We start from the raw sequence: 21,655 nt of genomic DNA, 5'->3' as shown, positions 1-21,655 counted from the left end.
CGCGTAAGTGAATACCTACGTCCTTTATTTTGTTCCCTTGTCTCTCTGCACCTCTTTTCTTCTTCCCTAATTCCTATACACCCTTTCCCTTGACTCTCTTCCCCTTTAACCTCAAAGTACTACCCCTCTTAGTCCCCTTTCCAACACTCACTGTTTCTTGCTCTTTCTTTTGTCCTTCACACTCACTCGTTTTTCTTTATTTCATTTCTCCCATCTCTTTTTATTGGTATTCATTCACCATTTGTTCCCCTCCTTAATCTTCCAGCACTCTGTCAGTTTGTCTATTGCTCCCTTCTCTTGTTTCTTTCTCATATTTTTTCTCACTCTTTCTTTCCATTGTTCCTCCTTTGTCTGTCACATTGTCTTTTCTCTTATCTTTCATTTTCACGTCTTAATCGGTGTTGTTTCAGTTTTCTTACTAGCCATCAACCACTTCTCATTCATTCTCCTTTATTTCTCACGGCCATCTTTACTGTTTTTGTTTGTCTCTTTTGTCTCCATTCTTTCACTCTCCTGCTCTCTATTTGCCTATTTTTTGTTCTTAATGTCAGTCTCACTTCTTTCTCCTCCCTTCCTCTTGTTCCGTATTCCATCTTTCTCACCACTTGTCTCTTGCTTTCTTTTCCGTTTTCCTCTTCTCTCTTTTGTCTTTGCCTTTTGATCCATCTGATCTCATTTTCTTCACATCTCCTTCTGTTTTCACATTTGAATCCTCTAGCTGCCTCATTTCTTCTGTTACATCCCTTTTTACCACCTATTGCAATGTTGATGTAGTTAAAGAGCTGTAGCATTTGGATTTCTGGGTCCAGATTTACTAAAGGTGTGCATAGCCATTGTGTCACACAAGGTGATGCAAGGCAATGCAAGCCCTTAAGTCAGATTTACTAAGGCATGCAAAGCCACCTTGCGTGATAGATTATCCTCACTAACATCAGCAAGTCAAGTACACGTGCATTCTACAGTAAACTAGAATGGACTTCTGGTCATAAATGCATATTGTGTTAGGTGGACATACTGACCCACATAGTTAATTTTGAACACAAAAAAATTTCTTGCATGTTCAGTGTGACTGGTGATTGTTATTGTAAATATTGAGAACCCCGACTGAATTTGTAAGATCTGAATAATGTGAGTTGTGGTAATTTAATGGAAAAAGGAAGCATATATTTTGATCATAAGAATAAATATACGTTGGTATGCCTATTTACTATTTCCCTTTGATATTAAATACGAAGGGTTGGAACAACGTACTAACCTGATAAGCAAGAAAATAATACAAGAAGTGGCTCCTTCAAGAGCACTTTTTTATTTCTGGGAGTCTATACCCAGCTTCCTGCGGGAATATTCGGTTGCCCTATTTCTTGGAAAATCCTATCTGAAGGCAGCGCTATAGGACCCTGGTTGGACTCCCTTGCCCACTGTATTTGATATCCCTGCTTTTATTGTGTAGACAGGTTTGGTCATGTCAGAACTAGTGGGAGCCATTATTGAAGTCTTCACAATGTGGAGGTGACATCTTAAACTCTGGACTGCAAACAGTCCTAGAATTCCTTGGTTGGACTCTTTCACACACTGGATATGTTAGTACTGATTTTCCTATTCAAAGAAAACCTAATTAATTGTGCAGTGCTGGGGTATATCAGTTGCAAGTTCTAATACCTCAAACAGATGCATCCCAAAGCATGACCCTGGGTAGATGTGAGGAGCACTACGATGGACCCTTGCTCAGAGTAACATTCACTTGTCACCTCAAGATCTAGTTTGTGTGTATTCCACACCACGTGGGTGAAGGTGACCAGGAGCTATGGCTGCTCCTGTTACATGGACACAGGTAACAGGCAATAACAATAATCAATCTCTAAATGATGCAAAGGATGATTTCTGTAAAGATGTGCATCCTTCAGCTTGACTCTGCTAGGATTCCAAGCACTCGGGGCCTCAATTACAAGAATCTGACACCTCGGCTCCGATGCTTCAGATTTCTTGAGCTGGCTTACTACCCAGTAACGATGCCATGGATGCACTGTATTCACAATACAGAACTCCATGGCGCACGTTTTCACAGATGCATCAGAAATTCTGACGCATCTGTGGAGCTAAACTCACGTATTGCTGGACTAGCCAAAAATAAAATGGCACTACTCCAGCAATGCCAGGAGGTCCTTATTGAGAAAAGCCCTGCCTCAGTTTTACATCTGCTCTGAGGTGACAGTAAAATGCTGATGCAGTACTCGCCCGTGCGGGTTATTTTTGACGCACCCAGGTACATTTTCACGCTAACAGCATTAGCGTTGTGGTGAAAATTACATGAAGACTCTTTTTGGTTTTTAATTGATAACTTGACTTGTGTATTGTGGATTTTTGTTGTTTTGGTCTTGTTTTGTTTAGATAAATATTTTCTATTTTTCTAAACCTGTGTTGTGTCATTTTGTAGTGTTTTCATTGAGTTACTGTGTGTTAGTACAAATACTTTACACCTAGCACTCTGAAGTTAAGCCTGCTGCTCGTGCCAAGCTACCAAGGGGGTGAGCGGGGGTTAGCTGAGGGTGATTCTCTTTTACCCTGACTAGAGTAAGAGTCCCTGCTTGGACAGGGGGTAACCTGACTGCCAACCAAAGACCCCATTTTTAACAGAACAGATGTGCTTTATTTGTGCTTTCCTATTGCTGATATAATTTGAAATATGCATATAGTTCAATTTGGTATTTTGTGCCAAGATAAACACAAAATGTAAAGGCATCTTTATTGCTCATTCAGCTTTTGAATTCCAGCATGAGATTTGGGGGGGGTGGGGGTTCTGCAGCGCCCTCCCCGCTCGCACCTCTACTTCCAGCAATACGCATTGCCCTCTTTTTATGAGGCCTGGGAAGAATTTTAACTACACCAGAGTAATTTCACATTAAGTTTTTAAAGGCAAAATTACCCAAAATTACACAATTAAGACCATTCAACCAATTGTCAGTAATTTGACACAACAATTCTAAGGCAGGAGCACAGGAACAACAAACTTAGTGGACGCAAGTGGCTGCGGCAGTTAGTGTTGTGTTGCATTTAATGCTATTTTCTTAGCGCAAAATGCTTTCTCAGGTCATTTTGGACGCAAGTGTGCTACGAAAATAGTGCTAAATGCTAGGTTACCCTCCTAATGTAATTCTGCATATATTTGCATAATTGCACTATGGCAAATTATGTGAGTTATGCCCACCAGTACTTTTTACCCCTCTTCCTCACACTGGTTTTGACTGCTATATGCCCCTCTTTTCTCTGAACTCTATCTCTTCTTCTCTTCCTTTCTATAGATGCTTTCTTTCTTCTCTGTGGCCTGCTTTTCTGCCTCTTGTTCACTTTCTCTCTCTTATGTGTCCTAGCGTCATTCTCATCTTTCTCTCTCTCTCTCTCGCTGCACTCTTTTCTGTCTCCCTCACTCTCCTCTCTTTATTGCTTTTACTCCCTCTTTCATGCCAGGCTTTTCTCTTTTTCTCTACCTCTTGTGTTTCTTCTCTCCTCCCTTTGTCCTTGGTCACTATTGCTCCAGGGTCATCCTTTCATCTTTCTTTCACCATTCTTTTCTTACTTTTTCACTCTGGCCCCCATTCACTTCAAATACTCTTTTTTCCTTCACTACTATCTTTTTTCACCCTACTCTCCCCATCAACCTCTTTCCTATCTTTTCTCTCTTCCCATTCTGTTTTCTTATCTCAGTCCATCTCTCACTTCTTCTGTCGCTCTTACTCACTTATATTCTCTCCTCCTTTTGTGGTCTCTTGCCTCCATTTTCTTCAAGCCATCTTTCTTTATCCTATTCTTTTCTTTCCACCTTTACATTTCCATGCCATGCTGTGGTGTAATGAGTACCGACCTGTTTTCCAGTTTGCTGAGATGACCGATGCAGCAGCGCGTAACAATGAAGCTTTGCGGCAGGCTAAGCAAGAAGCCAACGAGTACCGGCGCCAGCTCCAGAGCCTCAACAGTGAAATGGAGGCACTTCGAGGAACGGTAGGTGGCTCTCAGCTGGGAGGTGGGTTGCATTCAGTGCTATCATTTAAATTCTCACCAAGTAGGACTCCTTCGATTCTAGTAGAGTCTATTATCTTGTACCTGATTACACCTGCTTAGTGTTTCACATATATCAGCCTACTTGTGAGGTATATGAACTTTAAAATATTATGAAAAAATAAAATTGTTGGGCTAGACGAAAGTAAAAAAACAATCCCATAACCAAGAGTAGAAAGGAAATAATTTAGTACAGGATCAGAGGACCTCTTTCTTCTAAGCCGACATGCACTGGTGATCTTGAGGTCTATCCAGTCAGTGGTTATGTCTATAGTCCAGAAGCCTATCACTCCACTCCCCTGTAGGCAGCGATCTGCATAACCAGAACCTAGTTTACGGTTACCACTGAGAAGTGTCTCCGTGAGTTTCTCTACCAGAAGGGAGAGGGTTGAAAGGGTGTCTAAATAATCCCCCACCAGAGGGCCAGATTTATGAAAGGATTGTGTTGCAAGGTGATGCAAGGGAAAAGCAAGCCTTAAGTGAGATTTACTATGCCGCGCAGAGCCATGCAAGGTGGCTCTGCTCGGCAAAGTAAAGCTTGAGTAAGCAATGCAGTGCAAGTCACTGCCTTGCTTTACTTTGCCTTTGGAAGGCGTTCTATGGTGTTCCCACAAATTCACCCATGGATTTTGGATCATTCCCAGGTTTACTGACTCTAGTAAACCTGGGAATGCCTCAAACTAGTAGGCCATCCCAGGGGAGGTGTAACAAAAATACATATGTTTATTTCTCCTCGTGTTCTCTTTTTATGTGTGCTACATTATGCAGCAAACTTAAAAATAGGACAAAGCCTCTAAGGATTGTTTTTGTATAGGAAGGTATCCCTTCCGGCACAAAAGCAATCCTGCTTGCAATGCAGGCACCCTTGCAGCACAATGAAAAGGTTCCTGCATTGATGCTAGGCTGCACTGTGTGTGCAAGCACAGGGAGAGAGCAGGAATGCACCATATCTTAGTAGATAGAGCTGGTAGATATAGAACATTATTGCCCTCTCCATGTGACACAGTGCAGCACAGCAAGTTGTCTTGCTGCTTTCTGCTACATCAGATCTTCATAAATCTAGCCACCGTGTGTGCTGTATATAAGCACAGTCACCCACTTTGTGGACGCTACGTTACAATTGGGTGATGAGAAACTAATGGATTTGACTCTATAAGTGAGGATAGTGATAAGGTTCAAATCAAATCAAATCATTAACATTTATAAAGCGCGCTACTCACCCGTGCGGGTCTCAAGGCGCTAGGGGGGAAAGGGGGGGTTATCGCTGCTCGAACAGCCAAGTCTTTAGGAGTCTCCGGAAAGCGGAGTGGTCCTGGGTGGTCCTGAGGCTGGTGGGGAGGGAGTTCCAGGTCTTGGCCGCCAGGAAGGAGAAAGATCTCCCACCCGCCGTGGAGCGGCGGGTGCGAGGGACGGCAGCAAGTGCGAGGCCAGCGGAGCGGAGGGGGCGGGTGGGGACGTAGAAGCTGAGGCGTCTGTTGAGGTATTCCGGTCCCTTGTTGTGGAGGGCTTTGTGTGCGTGGGTGAGAAGACGGAAGGTGATCCTTTTGCTGACTGGGAGCCAATGCAGGTGTCTCAGGTGTGCGGAGATGTGGCTGTTGCGGGGTACGTCGAGGATGAGGCGGGCCGAGGCGTTTTGGATGCGTTGCAGGCGGTTTTGGAGTTTGGCGGTGGTCCCGGCGTAGAGGGTGTTGCCGTAGTCCAGGCGACTCGTGACAAGGGCGTGGGTCACGGTTTTTTTGGTGTCGGCGGGGATCCAGCGGAAGATCTTGCGGAGCATGCGGAGAGTGAGGAAGCAGGCGGAGGACACGGCGTTGACTTGCTTGGTCATGGTGAGAAGAGGGTCCAAGATGAAGCCGAGGTTGCGGGCGTGGTCTGCGGGGGTCGGTGCGGTGCCGAGGGCCGTGGGCCACCAGGAGTCGTCCCAGGCGGACGGGGTGTTGCCGAGGATGAGGACTTCCGTTTTTTCAGAGTTCAGCTTTAGGCGGCTGAGCCTCATCCAATCTGCGACGTCCTTCATACCCTCTTGTAGGTTGGTCTTGGCGCTGGCGGGGTCCTTGGTGAGGGAGAGTACAAGTTGGGTGTCGTCGGCGTAGGAGGTGATGATGATGTCGTGCTTGCGTACGATGTCGGCGAGGGGGCTCATGTAGACATTGAAGAGTGTCGGGCTGAGCGATGAGCCTTGAGGTACGCCGCAGATGATCTTGGTGGGTTCTGAGCGAAACGGAGGGAGGTAAACTCTTTGGGAGCGGTTAGCGAGGAAGGAGGCGATCCAGTCCAGGGCCTGGCCTTGGATCCCGGTGGAGCGTAGGCGGGTGATTAGGGTGCGGTGACAGACGGTGTCAAAGGCAGCCGAGAGGTCGAGGAGAATGAGGGCGACTGTTTCACCGTTGTCCATCAGGGTTCTGATGTCGTCTGTGACTGAGATGAGGGCGGTTTCCGTGCTGTGGTTGGTTCGGAATCCGGTTTGTGAAGGGTCGAGCAGGTTGTTGTCTTCCAGGAAGGTGGTCAGCTGTTTGTTGACGGTCTTTTCTATTACCTTGGCTGGGAAAGGTAGAAGAGAGATGGGGCGGAAGTTTTTCAGGTCGCTTGGGTCAGCCGTAGGTTTCTTTAGTAGGGCGTTGACTTCAGCGTGCTTCCAGCATTCGGGGAAGGTAGCAGAAGAAAAAGAAGAGTTGATGACGGTCTGGAGGTGCGGGGCGATGATGTCGTCGGCTTTGTTAAAGATGAAGTGCGGGCAGGGGTCCGAAGGGGCGCCGGAGTGGATAGAGTTCATGATGGATTTGGTTTCTTCCGTGTTGATGTGGGTCCAGTTGTTGAGGGTGATGTCCGGGGAAGCGGGTTCAGTGGTGTATGGTTGGGTCTGGTGTCCGAAGCTGTCGTGGAGGTCGCTGATCTTGCGATGGAAGAAAGTGGCGAGGGATTCGCACAAATCCTGTGAGGGCGTGACGGCGTGACGTAAGGTTGTGAACCCTCTTTGCTTATCCTAGTAGCCTACAGCAATCAGAGTATTCCTGCTTCCATCTGTATTCTCAAAATAACTATTTCAATAACAAACTCAAACCAAATCGTCAACCAGAGGCTGACTTTGACCTCTTCCTAGACTTTTGTATCAAGCACTATCAAGACATCATACCTCCTCATTGTCTTACAGACCTGCTCACACGTATCGCATAGGAGGTAACGTTTGCCAAACACTTATAGATAACAAGGCAGAACTTGGTCCCAGTGAAATGTTTGGATCATTCAAAACAGAAATGAAGAATTCCAGTAAATTCTTAAGTTTTTAGGCTCTTGATAGTGCAGGTGCATTAAACACTAGTTCCCAGGAATGAAGGCTCCATCAAACAATAAATTAAATTAGATCTTTGGTAGTCAAAGATCCACCTATTGTAGTGAAAGTCAGGATACACTGTCACCGCAGTGCGGTCATCCAGTACATTATGAAGCTCTGTCTATGACTGTTCCATGTATTGGACGGACTAGATAGTGAAGACTAAATAAGAAGTCTCATTGAGATGATGTGGTGAATAAATGAAGAGTGATGGGGGTGGGCTTGTTATTGACAGAATAACAAAGGGCGTATTTTTCTAAGGCTGCTGAAGTTGGTTAGTCAGTTGATGACACACTCAGCAGTTCTATTATGGCAGTGTGTAAGGAAAAATGTTTTGGTGAAGAAAGATGGGTGGGGAACAGTGCACAGAAGACTGATGGAGCAAAGTATGGAAAATGGTAAAAGGAGTTCATTTGGAGGAATGATAGAGCAGTGTTGGTTTTTGATTGATAGTGGAAGAGTGGTTGTGAGTGTTGGTTAATGCAAGAGTAGAAGAACTGTGGGGAGCATTTATTAGTGAAAGAACCCTAGCAAGGTATATATCAAGAGAATAGTAGTAAATGAAAGAGAATTAAATGAAGAGTGGTAGGCTTGTTAATGGGAAAGTGGCGAGGGGAGCACCTAGGAGCGTAGTAGTGAAAAACTGGCTGATGGAAGAGTAAAGGGAGGATTACTTCTAGAAACATGATTGGGGACTTAGGAAGTGAAAGAGTAGCAATGATGTCTTCGTTGAAAACCGATACTAAAGGGATGGGTAGTTGTAGAGAAAGTGGTATGCAGTGATGGTGAAAAGGGGAATAAAGGGATGGTTTATGGAAGAATATTAAGGATTGTTGGTTAATCCATGTCTGGCGGGAGTCAGTTAATAGAAGAGTGTTAAAAAGGATGATTAAGGGATAAGTTATTAGGGTTTCTTGTCAATATGGTGGTATAGTTTTGGTTAAAGAAAAAGTGGGAAGTGGTTAGTTAATTGTATGTTGCTTGTGATTGTTGATTAATATAATGTGGTGGACATCAGTAAATGGAACAGTGTTGAAGGCTTGGCTATCAGAAGAGCGGTTAAGGTTACTGGTCAAGGTGGACATAGTTGGTAGAAGAGAAAGTGAAAGAGTGATTTGCTAATGATCAAACAATACATGACTGTTATTTAGTTAATGCTACTTTTCCTTTGCCAAAGAATGAGTCAATGGAGAGGCAGATGCGGGAGATGGAAGATCGCTTTGCTGCGGAGTCCTCCAACTACCAGGACACAGTGAACCACCTTGAGGATGACATACGAAGCCTTAAAGACCAGATGACACGGCACGTACAGGAGTACCAGGACCTCTTGAATGTAAAGCTGGCTCTCGACATCGAAATTGCCACTTATCGTAAACTCCTAGAAGGAGAGGAGAGTAGGTGCGTATGCTTTAATAAACAGGCTGTTCCTGAGTGTGCAAATATCTGCAATTCTTTACATACACTTTCACTCTTATCCTGCTATCAACTATCTCGTAGTTCAGCCTGCTGCAGCTGGACATGGCAAGTGCATGGGGGTATAAGATTACATAGTAGATCCTGGTAATGTTTGTCGTCGCTCTATGTCCTGTTGTGGTTTTCAACCAGTACTCAGCAGGGCTAAAAAAATCTACTCGACCACTCGCTATGGCAAGTTTTATTTTATGAGGTCGATCTCTTTTTAGATTCCACTCGACCCAACCCTTTTGGCGAGTGGATAAAGAACAGGTGTTCTATTCAGTCAGAAACTGAATTAGCAATTAAGATGTCTTTACATCATATTCTTGTCACATTTGCTCTGTGTTCGGAGACAGAGGTTAAAAGTCAGTTTGTCTTCTTGCAATGCAAATACTTTTCCTTGTGACTGCAGAGTTCCAGGATTTTGTAAGGTGAATTGTCTGACCTATGTGAAATGAAAGGCTTTATCGTATCAGGTTTTTCCTAATACACAACATTTATATAACTAAGTCAACTTTACAAACATTTCAAAATATATTTCAGTAGATGTGAAAGACTATTTGTTCTACTTCTATGTGATGAAAAAATATTTTAATAGAATTAAAAAAGTCAGAATACTTTTCTTGGTGATGTGCAAATGATAAATGTTTTCTGAAACCAAATTTTCACAGATTTTTGTTAATACTCTATATAGTTTTATCAGTAAAGCTGCAAGTTAGTGGGAAGGCTTCTGGACATTTCTTGGAAATGTACTATCTGTAAATGAAAGTGCGGTACCATATCATGCTTAAGTAATATATTTATTAAAAGTGAGTGTTTAAACAAACTGAGAAACACTCTTGGCCTGATGGCAAAGCTATTAGGCAAGTCATGCATGGATCATGCGTACACTTAGGTCCTCATTATGACCTATGAAGTAAATGCAGCCTACCACCACGGCGACGGCCTCCAAAAGACTGACGCCATGGCTGCCTACCGTCCACCATAATATGACCGTAGCTGGAATTCTGCCAGAAGGATGGTGGAATTCCGGCTACGGTCATGGTGGTGGATGGCGGCAAGAGCCACGCCAGTAGAACGCCGCCGACCGTATCATGACACATGATACGGCCTGGCAGTGTTCCGCCTCGTCCCGTCTCCTGCCGGAGGACCCCCTGCAAGCAGATAAGTCGGTGCTCCGACAGGGGAGGGGGATGTTGTGTTTGGGGGTGGGGGGTGATTGTTTTTGTGTGCGTGCATGCGGGTGTGAGGCGTGTGGAATGCGTGTGTGCATGAATGGGTGTGAGTGTGCGCGTATGGTGTGTTGTGTGAATGCATGTGTGCTAGGATGTATGTCAGTGTGTGTTGATGTGTGTATATGAATGTATGCATGCGTGGGTGAATGTTGGTATGCGTGTGTGTATGTTGTGTATGTTGAGGGGTGGGTCTAGGGAGGGGGTGGGGGAGACCTCTATCAGTGCCGGGAAAGGAATTCCCTGGCACTGATAGTGCCTACCGCCATGGTTTTTGTGGCAGTAATATTGCCAAAGTCTCCAGCCCAGCGGCTGTTATCACCCTGGCAGACGGAGTGGTACATTGGCGGTTTGGCTTGAGTCAAACCGTTAATGTCATATTTTGGAGAAACGTACCGCCAGCCTGTTGGCAGTACCTTTCTTCAAAATAACGCTGTCCGCCACGGACGTAATGAGGGCCTATATGTGGGTGTGATTTAATATACATGGTGCAAATGTTTAGTGTATTTAATCAAACAAAAGAGGATTTGTTTATAGCAGAAATGTTGAATTAACATATTTGAAGGTGCACTCATATGTGAGAATGAAGAAAAAGGCTTGCCTAGGATCACACAATTTGAGACCCGTTTCCGGGTCAAGTACATTACAGCTAGGTTGAGTAGATTATTCAAGTTACTCAACCTACAGGCCTAGTAACATTTTTTATGATTTTTCGAGGCCTGCTCAGAGAGACAGGTGTACAAGGAAAGGATGAACATAAGCTGTGCATTCCTTATTAGGCATGGCATGTTATCTGTCCCAGAAGCCTTTCTTGGGGTGTTATTGTTGCTTACCTTTGTTTAGTGCACAATCTGCTATTCGTAGGTGTGTTTGAGACTTTCCCATAACAATTCTGGCATTTCCCTCACAGACTGGAGTCAGATTTGCTTTATGAAGCAGTATGGTTAGTGGTGTGCGTATATGATTGTGTCTGTGTAGTAAATATACATAGCAGATAGCTAAAGATTTAAAGCTATGTCTGGATCGTGCCGTCCACCTCAGCAAGTTTTCAACTTCCTTTTCTTCCCCCTTTCTGCAGGATCACTGTCCCTGTGCAAACCTTCTCCAACATGCAGATTCGAGGTGAGAACATCACATGTGAGAAGATGGGGGAGGCGAGTGGGATGGGGGGTAGAAATAAGGCCTTATACGCCCAGGCTTGGTGATGAATTCCGCAATGGGGCAAAATACATAGTGCCTTTTCTATTGCTTTCTCTTAATTTTCAAAGGCTGGCAAAAAGAAACTTGTTTGCACAATACTTAACTGTTGATTGTAGATTGTATTCCTTTTGCCAAAAGCTGGTTGGCACCTTAAGATTAAGTAAAGGAGCACCCTGTGTTGAAGACAGTTGGGAAAATGCGGTCTCACTTCACGAATAATTAAGTACCAACAATTAAAAGGAAAGGTATACGTCCATATCTCTAAACAGGTGCGTAGGTGAACGTTCTTCAGAATGACCATAACAGGAGTTGATAGGCAGCAAAACTGTGCCTGGTCTTCTTGAGTAATGATCAGGTATTTAGGTAAAAGATGAAAAATGGTTAGCAGTCTCTTTTGGGTTTTAGTCAAACATATAACCATTCTGCACAGAACATTTGTAATAAGGCTGGTAAGGGCGTAGTTTCAGGACCTGGGTTAGAAAGTAGCTCCAGCAGAAGGGTGTTTACTCATAAATGATTGAGTAATCAGTCAGTGCTGAAAGGATCTGCTTCAAGCTGGTTGGCTTCGGTGTCAGTCGGTGACACTGTTGAGGTTCATGAACAGAGACTGTGAAGATATCAAAAAAGGAGAACTATCCAAGAGTATCTCATCTACTGATGACTTTGTGGTCAAACAGTGTGGAAAGGTATCAGGCAGAATACAATAAGTGTTTGAGCATTATAGGAAAGATAAAGACAACTGGAAAAAGGTTCTTATTGACTTCTTGACAGTGCCTTGTTTGAGAAAGTGTCTCAGGTTTTGATCCAGGTGGAGTATGAATATCTAAAAGAATGGAAAAGGGTATGACATAGAATGCACTAACAGTCCTGTGACAAGAGATGTGATTATAATCTGCCCAAGAGATGTGATTATAATCTGCCTTCCAAAAAGAAGGTGGGAAGGAGAAAGAGATATACCCATTTCAAGTTACTGTGAATACAGTAACAGTACTTTTTATGAGCAGCGTGGGTTTAAAACAGGTAGTCATGGAATGCGATTTGAAAGGTGGCCTAGTACTAAGCATGAGCATTTCATACAAAAAGTCAGTGAATGCATGGAGCCGGCTATCAGAGAATACGACTAAAATAAATAAACAAAATGCATGTAGCAGGCATAAGTGATTAAACTGAGTATGACAGCAAAAGAAATAATAATTTTGCAGGCTGTGTTGGGTTTGTAATAAAGTTAGGGCAAAGAAATTGACTTGAAATGCTGTTCTCTGAAATCAATATTTCAATTATTTACAGTTAAGGGAGTGTAGTTTGTACTGGTAACATAGTGTAGATAACTGAACATATGAGTACAGGGAGTGTGACTGTCTGGCGGCTCACTGTAGGCTGGTGCACATACCCAGAGCTGGGAAAGAATGAAGATCTTGTCCACCTGTTTCTCTCATAGGACCCAAAACCAACTTACCGGGGCAAAGCATTCCTTCCTTCACAGTGTTGTAAACTAAGGTGTCATTTGTGTAGGTTACATTCACTAACTGGTGCAGTTGCTTGTCTGTTGCAGTAGGTGTGCCACAAGACGGGTCTTTGTAGGAGTGCCTCTGGACATGCAATGCTATAATAATAGTGATGGATTAATGTGTGTGAGGCTTTCCCAGCAGATGGGCGGACATGGGGGGGTGTCTTGAACCCTACCATCCAAAGTAGTGTCAAGTTGATTTATGTTTGGGTTGTCTCTGCAAGGTGTACTGCACTGGGGTCACAGGTTTAATGACCCTCTACATAATCTTTGTCAGGTGTGGAAGTGCAGCCTGTGGCTTGGGGGTTTGTTGAGACCCTATACTGCATTAGGTGGATTACTGCCGTTCTTGGTGTGGATGGGTGTTTGTGCTAGTGATGGAAGGTTAGGTAGTTTAAGTCTACAGCAGACATATTTGTGGAGTGGCCTGTTTGTCTTCAGATATAGGATTAACTGTGAGGGACTTGAACCTTCCTGGTCTCAGAATAGTATTCCACCTGGCCCCATGATGCAGGTTCCCTGTACTGTTTCCCTTTTGAGTTTCTGAAAGACTTGTTTCTTATTCTCGTATGGTAGAGTGTTACCGGCACGAGATAGTCTGGGTAAGTGACTGTAAGAGGAGTCTTCAGCATGGCACTTTTGCTATCTGAAGTGAACGGGAGGACGTATCACAAAATAATTTGACAATCCATTTTCGCCCGTGAACATGTTTAGCCAGTAGGAGTATTGTAGCCATTCTTGCCAGACCTTGACCTCTCTATGTGCAATGCTAATAAATAAAAGGCCTTTAATGTGTATCCCTTGATCTTGGGCAATATATAATCACTTATTAGTGATAGTCACAATTTGTGACCCTTGCTGCCAGAGTAACCCCAGGAACCCATGATCTTTGTGTTTCTTTCCCCCCAGAGACCAGTTTGGACAGCAAGTTACCAATAGAAACTCAGAGGAAGAGAACCATTGTTGTCAAGACAGTGGAGACTAGAGATGGAGAGGTACTTGTTGACTATGCCCTCTCCAAAAGGAATCAGAAATCCACATTGTTAAGTATTTCTGATGAAGTGTGAAAAGTTGGAAAGTTTAGAACATGAGAGGTACATGAGGTGACCCTTATTTACCCAGAACATCATGACACAGATACTGAACAAAGAACGTGATGGCTCAGACACTGATTCCGGCGGGTCTAACCGTGAAATAGAAAGGCCTGCCTCTAGGTGCAAAAGGCCTAGTAACATAGACTATTTCTAACCCTTCCACCCTTCAACCACTGGCCCATCTCCCTGGCTCATTCCCTAAAGGTCCTGCCTAGGCAGTTAAGGCTTAACCAGTCTTTTCTCACCTACCTCTTGTTTATGTCCAGTTGGGATTCCCTTGTCTCATACACAATGTTAACAACCCGACACACACTATTGATCACCTAGCGAACAGTGTCCATAGTTGTGGGTGGACAGGGACATCCAAAAAACAAAAATAAAGGAATAATAAGTGAGCGTCAGGAGTCGCTCATTTATTATTCACTGCTCCACAGTGCAGGTTGCTTGTATAGGAAAATCAAAGATAGAGTCCAGGACAGGTGAGAAATCCAGACAACTGAGGCATGGAGTTTCCATCTTGTGTGTTTTTCGGAAAAATGTTATCACTGAAAAGCATTTCTCCAGCAAAAGAAGTGGATCACTTGGCTGAAAAACTAGGAGATGGAAGCCGGTAAAATGTGTTAGAATTGGCTAGGGCCTCATCGCCAATAGCTGATTGGTTTACCCTTCAAACTAACCCCTTTCAACCCCTCCAAGAAAAGTACTTACTTGAGAAATGAAGAAGAAAAGTAGTTTCCTCCTGCTGCTGCACAGCAGAATTCCAGACTGCCTGGCAGTGGTGAACGTTATCTTCAGTGCATTTAAGAACCTCTGATTCTAGTCCCTCTTTCTTCAGCTGGTATTGATCAATCGTTCCCTGAATTCTGTCCTAAGTTACACTTGGCCTCATCTTCTGTCAAGAACCTACTTGCTGGAGGAATTTTTCCAAAACGTTTTGGTGGCGAGGGTCTGGCAAAAGCCTGTCTGCTAGAAGTGGATGCCCTGCTTGGGTAGAGCTTGGCCTGAGGAGTTTGAGGGCCTTGAGAAAGGCCCAAAGGTAGAAGCTCAGAAACTGTTAAAGGGTTCATAGTTAATAGGTCGAATTCTACATCTGTACAAAGGGTTTTACAATTCATCCTGAAGAATTCGACTTCTCAAGCATTGAGACCCTTGATAGTGAGCCAGTGTTCAAGCCACGTCTTTTTTAATAAATAATAATTAGGTAGAAAAGCAACAGAGAGTTACCAACTCCACACAAAGTATGCACCCCCGAAATGTTTGTACATGATAATAATAAGATTGACTCAACACTCTATAGAATACACTAGAGCCAACAAATAATTTGTCCAGTTTGATGTCAACTCAAATACGTGCTAGAGTAACTTGTAAGAGGCAATGCTTCTTGCTAAATTTCCTGATTGTTTTCATAAATACTGGCATTTGCAGGTACCAAATTGAAAACATGTTTTCTCTCTCAATAGCTGACATCTATTAGAGGGAGGATAGTGTATCCCTGATCTTGTTGTGTTCTGCAGAAGTATCCTGAGAGGATGCGCACAGTGAACATTGAATCGTATGGGTCTGGGTACTCCAAGAGAACATCCATGTAGTCCATGTTTGCTCAGAGAAGCCTTGCTTCTCGTCCTGGAGACTCACCTGGGCACTTTGCATGCTCTCAGCCCATTTCACAATAGCAAGGGAAGCACACTCTCATATACCCCTCTCCTCGCAAGTGCTCTACTTCACCATCACATGGAAATACATACAGGTAACCTCTTGGCACTGCCTAAAAGCCATCCATCACTTCCGCTAATCATAGGTGGCTATGTCTATGGTCTATGTGCCATGCTTACACAGGCATATTCATGCACACTTTGTTAGAGCAACGTAAAGGATGCAGTGGATGGACATGCCACTAAGTTAATGGAAACTGCTGTCCCCAGGGTTGTGAAGAGGCAATGCCACCAAAATTAATGCAGAGCACATGAGTTACTTGTTGTTGAAAGTCCTAGTCATTTCAATGCCTTTGTTTCTCTGGCTTTCTGCAGATCATCAAGGAGTCGACGCAGGAGCAGAAAGACGTGGAGTAGGCTGCAAGCCATGGAAAGGTGGAAGCAGAACCTAGTAGCTGGAGAATTATAGCAGTCTTAGGTCCAGGGGACACTCCTCAAGGGAGGTTACGCTAAGGTGACACAACAGGCAAACATCAAGACCGTGCTATGAGCTTGACTTGCAGAAGCTTACAGTTGATGCCTCGGCTACGACTGTGACTGTCAAAGAGTCAAAAGAATGAGGGCTGTTTCTTAACTAACCAATGGCTTCCTGTGAGACTAACTTTGAAATGCTAGATGTAGTGTGAGTGACTGGCTATTAGCGGTGCACCTGGTGAATTTGCAGTGGTCAAGGTCAATTCTCATCCTTTCTCACCCTATAACTAATCGTAGGTATTCAGCGTGGAAAGATAAATAAAATCGAATATGCTGGTGGTGTTTTGACACACAAACTTTGGAATGGTTTAATCTGTAACAATTGTGATTAAACTCGTTGTTCTTTCATCTTTTGCCTTTTGTTTCATAATTTTGCTTGTTGAAGTCTTTAATTGACTGCTGCTCCATCACCAAACATTGTGTTGTAGACATCACTCAGCCTTACTTCCTCAGCATGGTCATAAATTGCATAATTTCGTTAACACATCAATACATACCAACTGGCAAGGTTGATTCTATGTAGAGGTCGCACAGGAGGGAGGTTGAATATGGTACCCCCATCAGGAATATCTCTCCATGGATGGTGAAAAGGGTACAGGTGCAAATGTCATATAGGGCAGCAAAATACCTTCTCCAGTCCATCCAAATCAGATTGTTCACCAACAACCTCTGCATTCCCATAGCCAACCCTTGCCAGAAATCTTTGAGAAATTCACCTACACTTTCCTCTTCAAAACCACACAAGTCACAAAGGTTGTCTTGTCCGACAGTCATGAAACTGAAAATCCTTCCCATATCACCTTCGTGGAAGAATGTAAAGGTCTACAAGGCAGCTACAGTTCATGATAAAAGAGATCTCCTGGACAGGCGAAGCATTATATGCTCCTTCATGCCTATAACTTTGAAATTGGGTCTGGTGTTTCTGAACCAGGGGAATCTGGGTGTATGAACACCGAGCCATTGGTAATTGTGCAGAATGAAATACCACCCGGGATTCCCCTCTGCACAACTTGTAATCATGGCCTAAACAAGTCTTCATTTTCTCTCTTTTCTTGAAAATAATTGCATATAAAACAAACAAGAACCTGCAGGTATCCTGCTCACATCTGCCCAGGAACCTAATGCATACCATGGGTGCCTAAATCAAGCAGTTATTAAACATGTGAATGTTAGGAACACCAATTTTCTTTCTTTAACTCCAATGCAGCTAGATCTGGTCTGCGCCCAGTTTACATTTGGTGTGGTGGTCGGTGTTTCACGTCAGAATATAGGGCCAGATGTAGGAAGAAATGCTTTTGCGAGTCTGAAATTGCGAGTCGGTGCGACTCGCAATTTCAGACTCGCAAAAGCATATGCAGAATGGTGTCTCAGACACCTTCTGCGACTCGCTATGGGGTCGCAAAGACCCTCCTCATCAATATTCATGAGGTGGGTCGCATTTTGCGACCCCATAGTGAGTCCCTGCACTCACAGGGATGGTGGCCTGCTGTAGTCAGCAGACCACCATGTCTGTGCCTGCTTTATAAATAAAGCATTTATTTTTTATCATTTTGCAGCCCGTTTTCCTTAAAGGAAAACGAGTTGCAAAATGAAAAATAAACCGAAACCATTTGGTTTCGTTTTTTTCAGAGTAGGCAGTGGTCCATAGGACCACTGCCTGCTCTGAAAAAATATTTTTGTCGACATTTACAAAGGGGAAGGGGTCCCATGGGGACCCCTTCCCTTTTGCGAATGAGTTACCACCAGTGTGACACTGGTGGTAACTGCGAGTTGGTTTGCGACCGCATTCGCGGTCACATAGCAACTCTGAATTGCGATGCGACTCGCAAATAGGAAGGGAACACCCCTTCCTATTTGCGAGTTGCATTCCCAAATTGCGAGTCGGTACCGATTCGCAATTTGGGAATGAGCATCGCGTTCGGCCGTTTGCATGGCGCAAACTGCGAAAATCGCAGTTTGCGCCATGCAAACGGCTTGCTACATCTGGCCCATAGTGTTTTAAATATGGGGCTACAAAAATATAAACTACCAAAATGTTACACTTTATTACATTGCAATTCCTGTGGTTCGTTCCACAAAAGGCATAGAGTGTTCTTACCCACACAAACTATTGCTATTTTCCTTTACAGTCATGATGATGACCGCAGTGCTTCCAGCAGAGTAGGACCATCATGGCTGCTGGAAAGCTCTGCTCTGTAGGAGGCTGGCTCAGGTTATGGTGCACACCTGTGGTGCGGCACCCTATACTGAGTCCAGGCAACCCTTAGTGATAGTGAATAGGTGTCCAGATAGCAAGAGCTCTCTAGGGGTAGCTGAGGAGAGCAGCTGAAGCTTATCCAGGAGGAATGTAAAGCAGTTGCAACACCACAGTAGTCAGACAGTAACTCACTCACAAAAAAGAACCACACAAGTGTTGCAAAAATAAAGGATTCTTTATTACAGCACTAATTACTACACTAACATTAGTATATCTCCCTTTGGAGATATCTACACAGAATATATACGCAGAATAACAAGCAGAAATAGCATGAAATATACAGGGTCGTATAGGGAGGGGCAAACCAATACTAAGTAAGTGGAATGCGAAATAGTGAACCCAACCAAGGTAAGTGTGGTAGTTAGCTAGGAGTTAGGGGTAGACGAAAACACCAGAGGTAAGTACTGTAAGTGTGTCAGACCAGGTACAGAGTGGTTACCTACCCACTCGTCACATAGACTAACACAGGGAAGTAGTGGTTGAAGTTCATGTGTTTCAGGACCCTTCCCAGTGGACCCTGAGGAAACCAGTAGACAAGAGGAAGGTTGGAGAGTGCCCCAACCCATGGATACACAGAAGACAGGAGTACCTACACCAGGGGACCCGGATGTAGATGGGAGAAGGGACTCTCACTGAAGTCAGTGGAATCCTTGGATTGTCCAGCTGTTGTCGCAACCCATGGACCAGGCTGCTGGAACCCAGGGAAAGATTCCAGATGTGAAGGAACTGAAAAGGAAGGGGTCAAAGTCCAGTATCCTTGGAGGGGCCCAGGTGGTGCAGGTGACAATGCCCACCTACCTCGAGGTGAAGTTCCTGCAAGTCGGTGGAGGAAGAAGTCCAGCTGCAGAGTCCAGGAGCTGCAGGAGGTCCTAGGAGTCACCTACAAGCTGTCCTTCAACAGTCGCAGGATTGCAGGAGGTTCAGTGACCAGATAGGTCAACAACAAGCACTGGCAAATGCAGGCAGGAGCTGAAGGTGGATTTGCAGAGTTTTGGGGACCAGCTAGGTTCAGGAGACTCCGTCCTTGAGAAAAAGTCAAGGCTTGCCGTCAGCCCAGAGGAAGGGCAGCAGAAGTTGTTGGAGCCCCCACGAGTGACACACAGGCGATGGACACAGGGAGTCACCAGGAAGCATCAGCAGCACAACAAACAGAAGTCCCACGTCACAGGAGTTGCAGGACAGGGGTTAATCTTCGAGTTACAGAGTGCTGGAGGCTGGTGCTTCTTGGTGCCTGAAGAGCTCCTGGAGGAAGAGTCAACAAGCCTTGGCAAAAACAACAGTTGCAGTGCACAGGGGTTCTGGTCTAGTGGCAGGAGCAGGGACCCACAGTCCCCAAGTTGGTGAGACGACAAGCAGAACCCAGAGGAGGCCACCGACCCACCACCTGTCATGCAGAGACTTTCAATGTCCGTGGGACAGCAGACCCCACCAGCCTGTAGGCATTGTCTTGAGGTGCCTGCAGATGCAGGAGAGTGAATCCTTTGCTCCAAGGGAGAGTGCTTCATGTTTCTAGGTGCAAACAGAGTCCTTGTGACCCTGGAGGATTCACAGCCTTGGATAATGCAGAATTCTTGCAGGATCCGGAGAAACAATGTTGCAATGGGAGCCTTCCCATCAGAAGCAGATGTGTTTGGGTTCCAAAGCAGACCAGCAGCAATTCCAGAGGCCAGGAGCAGAAGATGTCTTGCAGAGAGTTTCTTGTAGAGTCTTGCTTGACGAATCTGAGGACCCACCATTGGAGGAGCACTTACGTACCCCTAAAATGGGGTTGGTCACTCTCTGAAATGACCCAGGTATCAGAGGGGGTCAGGGACGTCATTTACCTGGCCTAACCAGTCAGAATCTCCTAGTGGCCTCTAACTATCTTGTTGTCACCTGGCAGAGCTCTGTGCACCTCCCTAGGGGAGGAGCTGGACAGGGGTATGGTCACTCCCCTGTCCTTTGAGCAGTTTCGCACCAGAGCGGGAACTGGGGGTTCTTGAACTAGTGCAAACCGGATTATGCACTGAGGGCACCAAATGTGCCCTTCAAAGCAGTTTGGTGGTGCTCAGAGGCCACCCCGCCCCACCCCTTAGACAACTAATACACAGGGGGAGGTGGTCACACCTCTCCCTTGCACGAAATCCTTTGTTCTGCCTTCCTCTGCCTGAGCCAGGCTCACTAGCAGGAGGGCAGAACAGGGTCTGCAGTCAGCAGCAGTGTAGGTTGGCAGCCAGACCCCTTAAGGCTGCACAGGCAGAACTGGGGGATCTTCTAGGGAACCCCCAGAGTACAGGAGATCATACAACTAGCACTGGAATTAGTGTAGTTGCATGATTCCAACATGTTTGATACTAAAGAGGCCTATGTGGGGAGTTATGCTTCATTGTATCACAGTGGGGAGTTGTTTTTTCCCTGCAACACAACTCTGATGATTTGAACATCTGAGCCATCACATTCTTTGTTCAGGATCTGTTCCACAATTCCATTCAAAGGCTTCCAACACAACAGCCGTGAGCAGGTCAGTTGGGAATGTGGATGACTCCGGGTGACTCCTTCACCCCCAGTACGCTTGTGCATTTCAATGTTTCTGAGACAACAGGGGGTTGGTGTGGAGAGATTTGTTCCAATCACTGGTGACACTTTACCCATCGATAAATGGAGGGCAGAGCTAGAGGCCACATACTCTGTAAAGTGTCTTAATTTTTCCCTGTTTGTAGGCAGATCCAGGATAATTAGGGACAAGGTGGATTTCTGGCTCAATTTCTTCTCAATGTTCAGTTTTGAGACTGGCACTTGTCCTTGTGTTGTTTTCTCATGTGGTAAAGCTAGGAAGGCAGCCGGATCAGCTCTAGGTATGGTGGGGACAACTTTTACTTCACAAGATCCTGGGCTTCTCCGAGACCAAGGGTGTGGATCTGGTGGCCAGGAAGATAGAGCTGGAGTGGCCATGCAGGGGCCCTAGAAAATAAACTGCATCTGATTGGTGCACCCAGGAGTTGGGTGGATCAAGTAGAACTGTGCCCTGGAGACAAAGTTCAAAACAGCTTCTTACAGTCATTTTACAACAGGACTGACACAAAAAGTGGATTATAGAGCAGAATTTAGAAAAAACATGAAGGTTTATTGCTAAATTAAAAAAGCTATATTACTGAAATGCGGCAATAGTCTTTTTTAAATGTATGAAGTTATTGCAATGAAGGCTCTCACTAATAGAAACAGTGCAGAATAATGGGCAAAATCAGAAGTAGACTAAGGGCCTGATTTATATATATTAGCAGTCAGCCAGCCGTTCCACCATGGGAATGGAGTAAATTACTCTGTCCGCATAATGGAGGGACTGACGCCTAACTTATAAATT

The 21,655-nt window shown here is 44.8% G+C and overlaps 1 protein-coding gene across 2 annotated transcripts in view; it reads left to right on the top strand.

Annotated features, from left to right (window-relative positions):
* GFAP (glial fibrillary acidic protein) overlaps nt 1-16,406 on the top strand; it is a 42,625-nt gene extending 26,219 nt beyond the window's left edge. The window contains exons 5-9 of one of the 2 annotated variants that reach the window (XM_069237942.1): nt 3,871-3,996; nt 8,562-8,782; nt 11,150-11,193; nt 13,688-13,773; nt 15,900-16,406. In XM_069237942.1, coding sequence (XP_069094043.1) covers nt 3,871-3,996; nt 8,562-8,782; nt 11,150-11,193; nt 13,688-13,773; nt 15,900-15,941 — 519 coding nt within the window. In that variant the 3' untranslated portion in view covers nt 15,942-16,406. The remainder of the gene's footprint in view (nt 1-3,870; nt 3,997-8,561; nt 8,783-11,149; nt 11,194-13,687; nt 13,774-15,899) is intronic. The other variant, XM_069237943.1, reaches the window with a different exon arrangement.
* The last annotated feature ends 5,249 nt before the right edge of the window (nt 16,407-21,655 follow it).

Source organism: Pleurodeles waltl, chromosome 6 (genome assembly GCF_031143425.1).
Source record: "Pleurodeles waltl isolate 20211129_DDA chromosome 6, aPleWal1.hap1.20221129, whole genome shotgun sequence".
In the NCBI taxonomy this organism is placed as follows: Eukaryota; Metazoa; Chordata; class Amphibia; order Caudata; family Salamandridae; genus Pleurodeles; species Pleurodeles waltl.
Note: the sequence above shows the minus strand (reverse complement) of the source record. Positions and strands in the feature narration are given on the sequence as shown.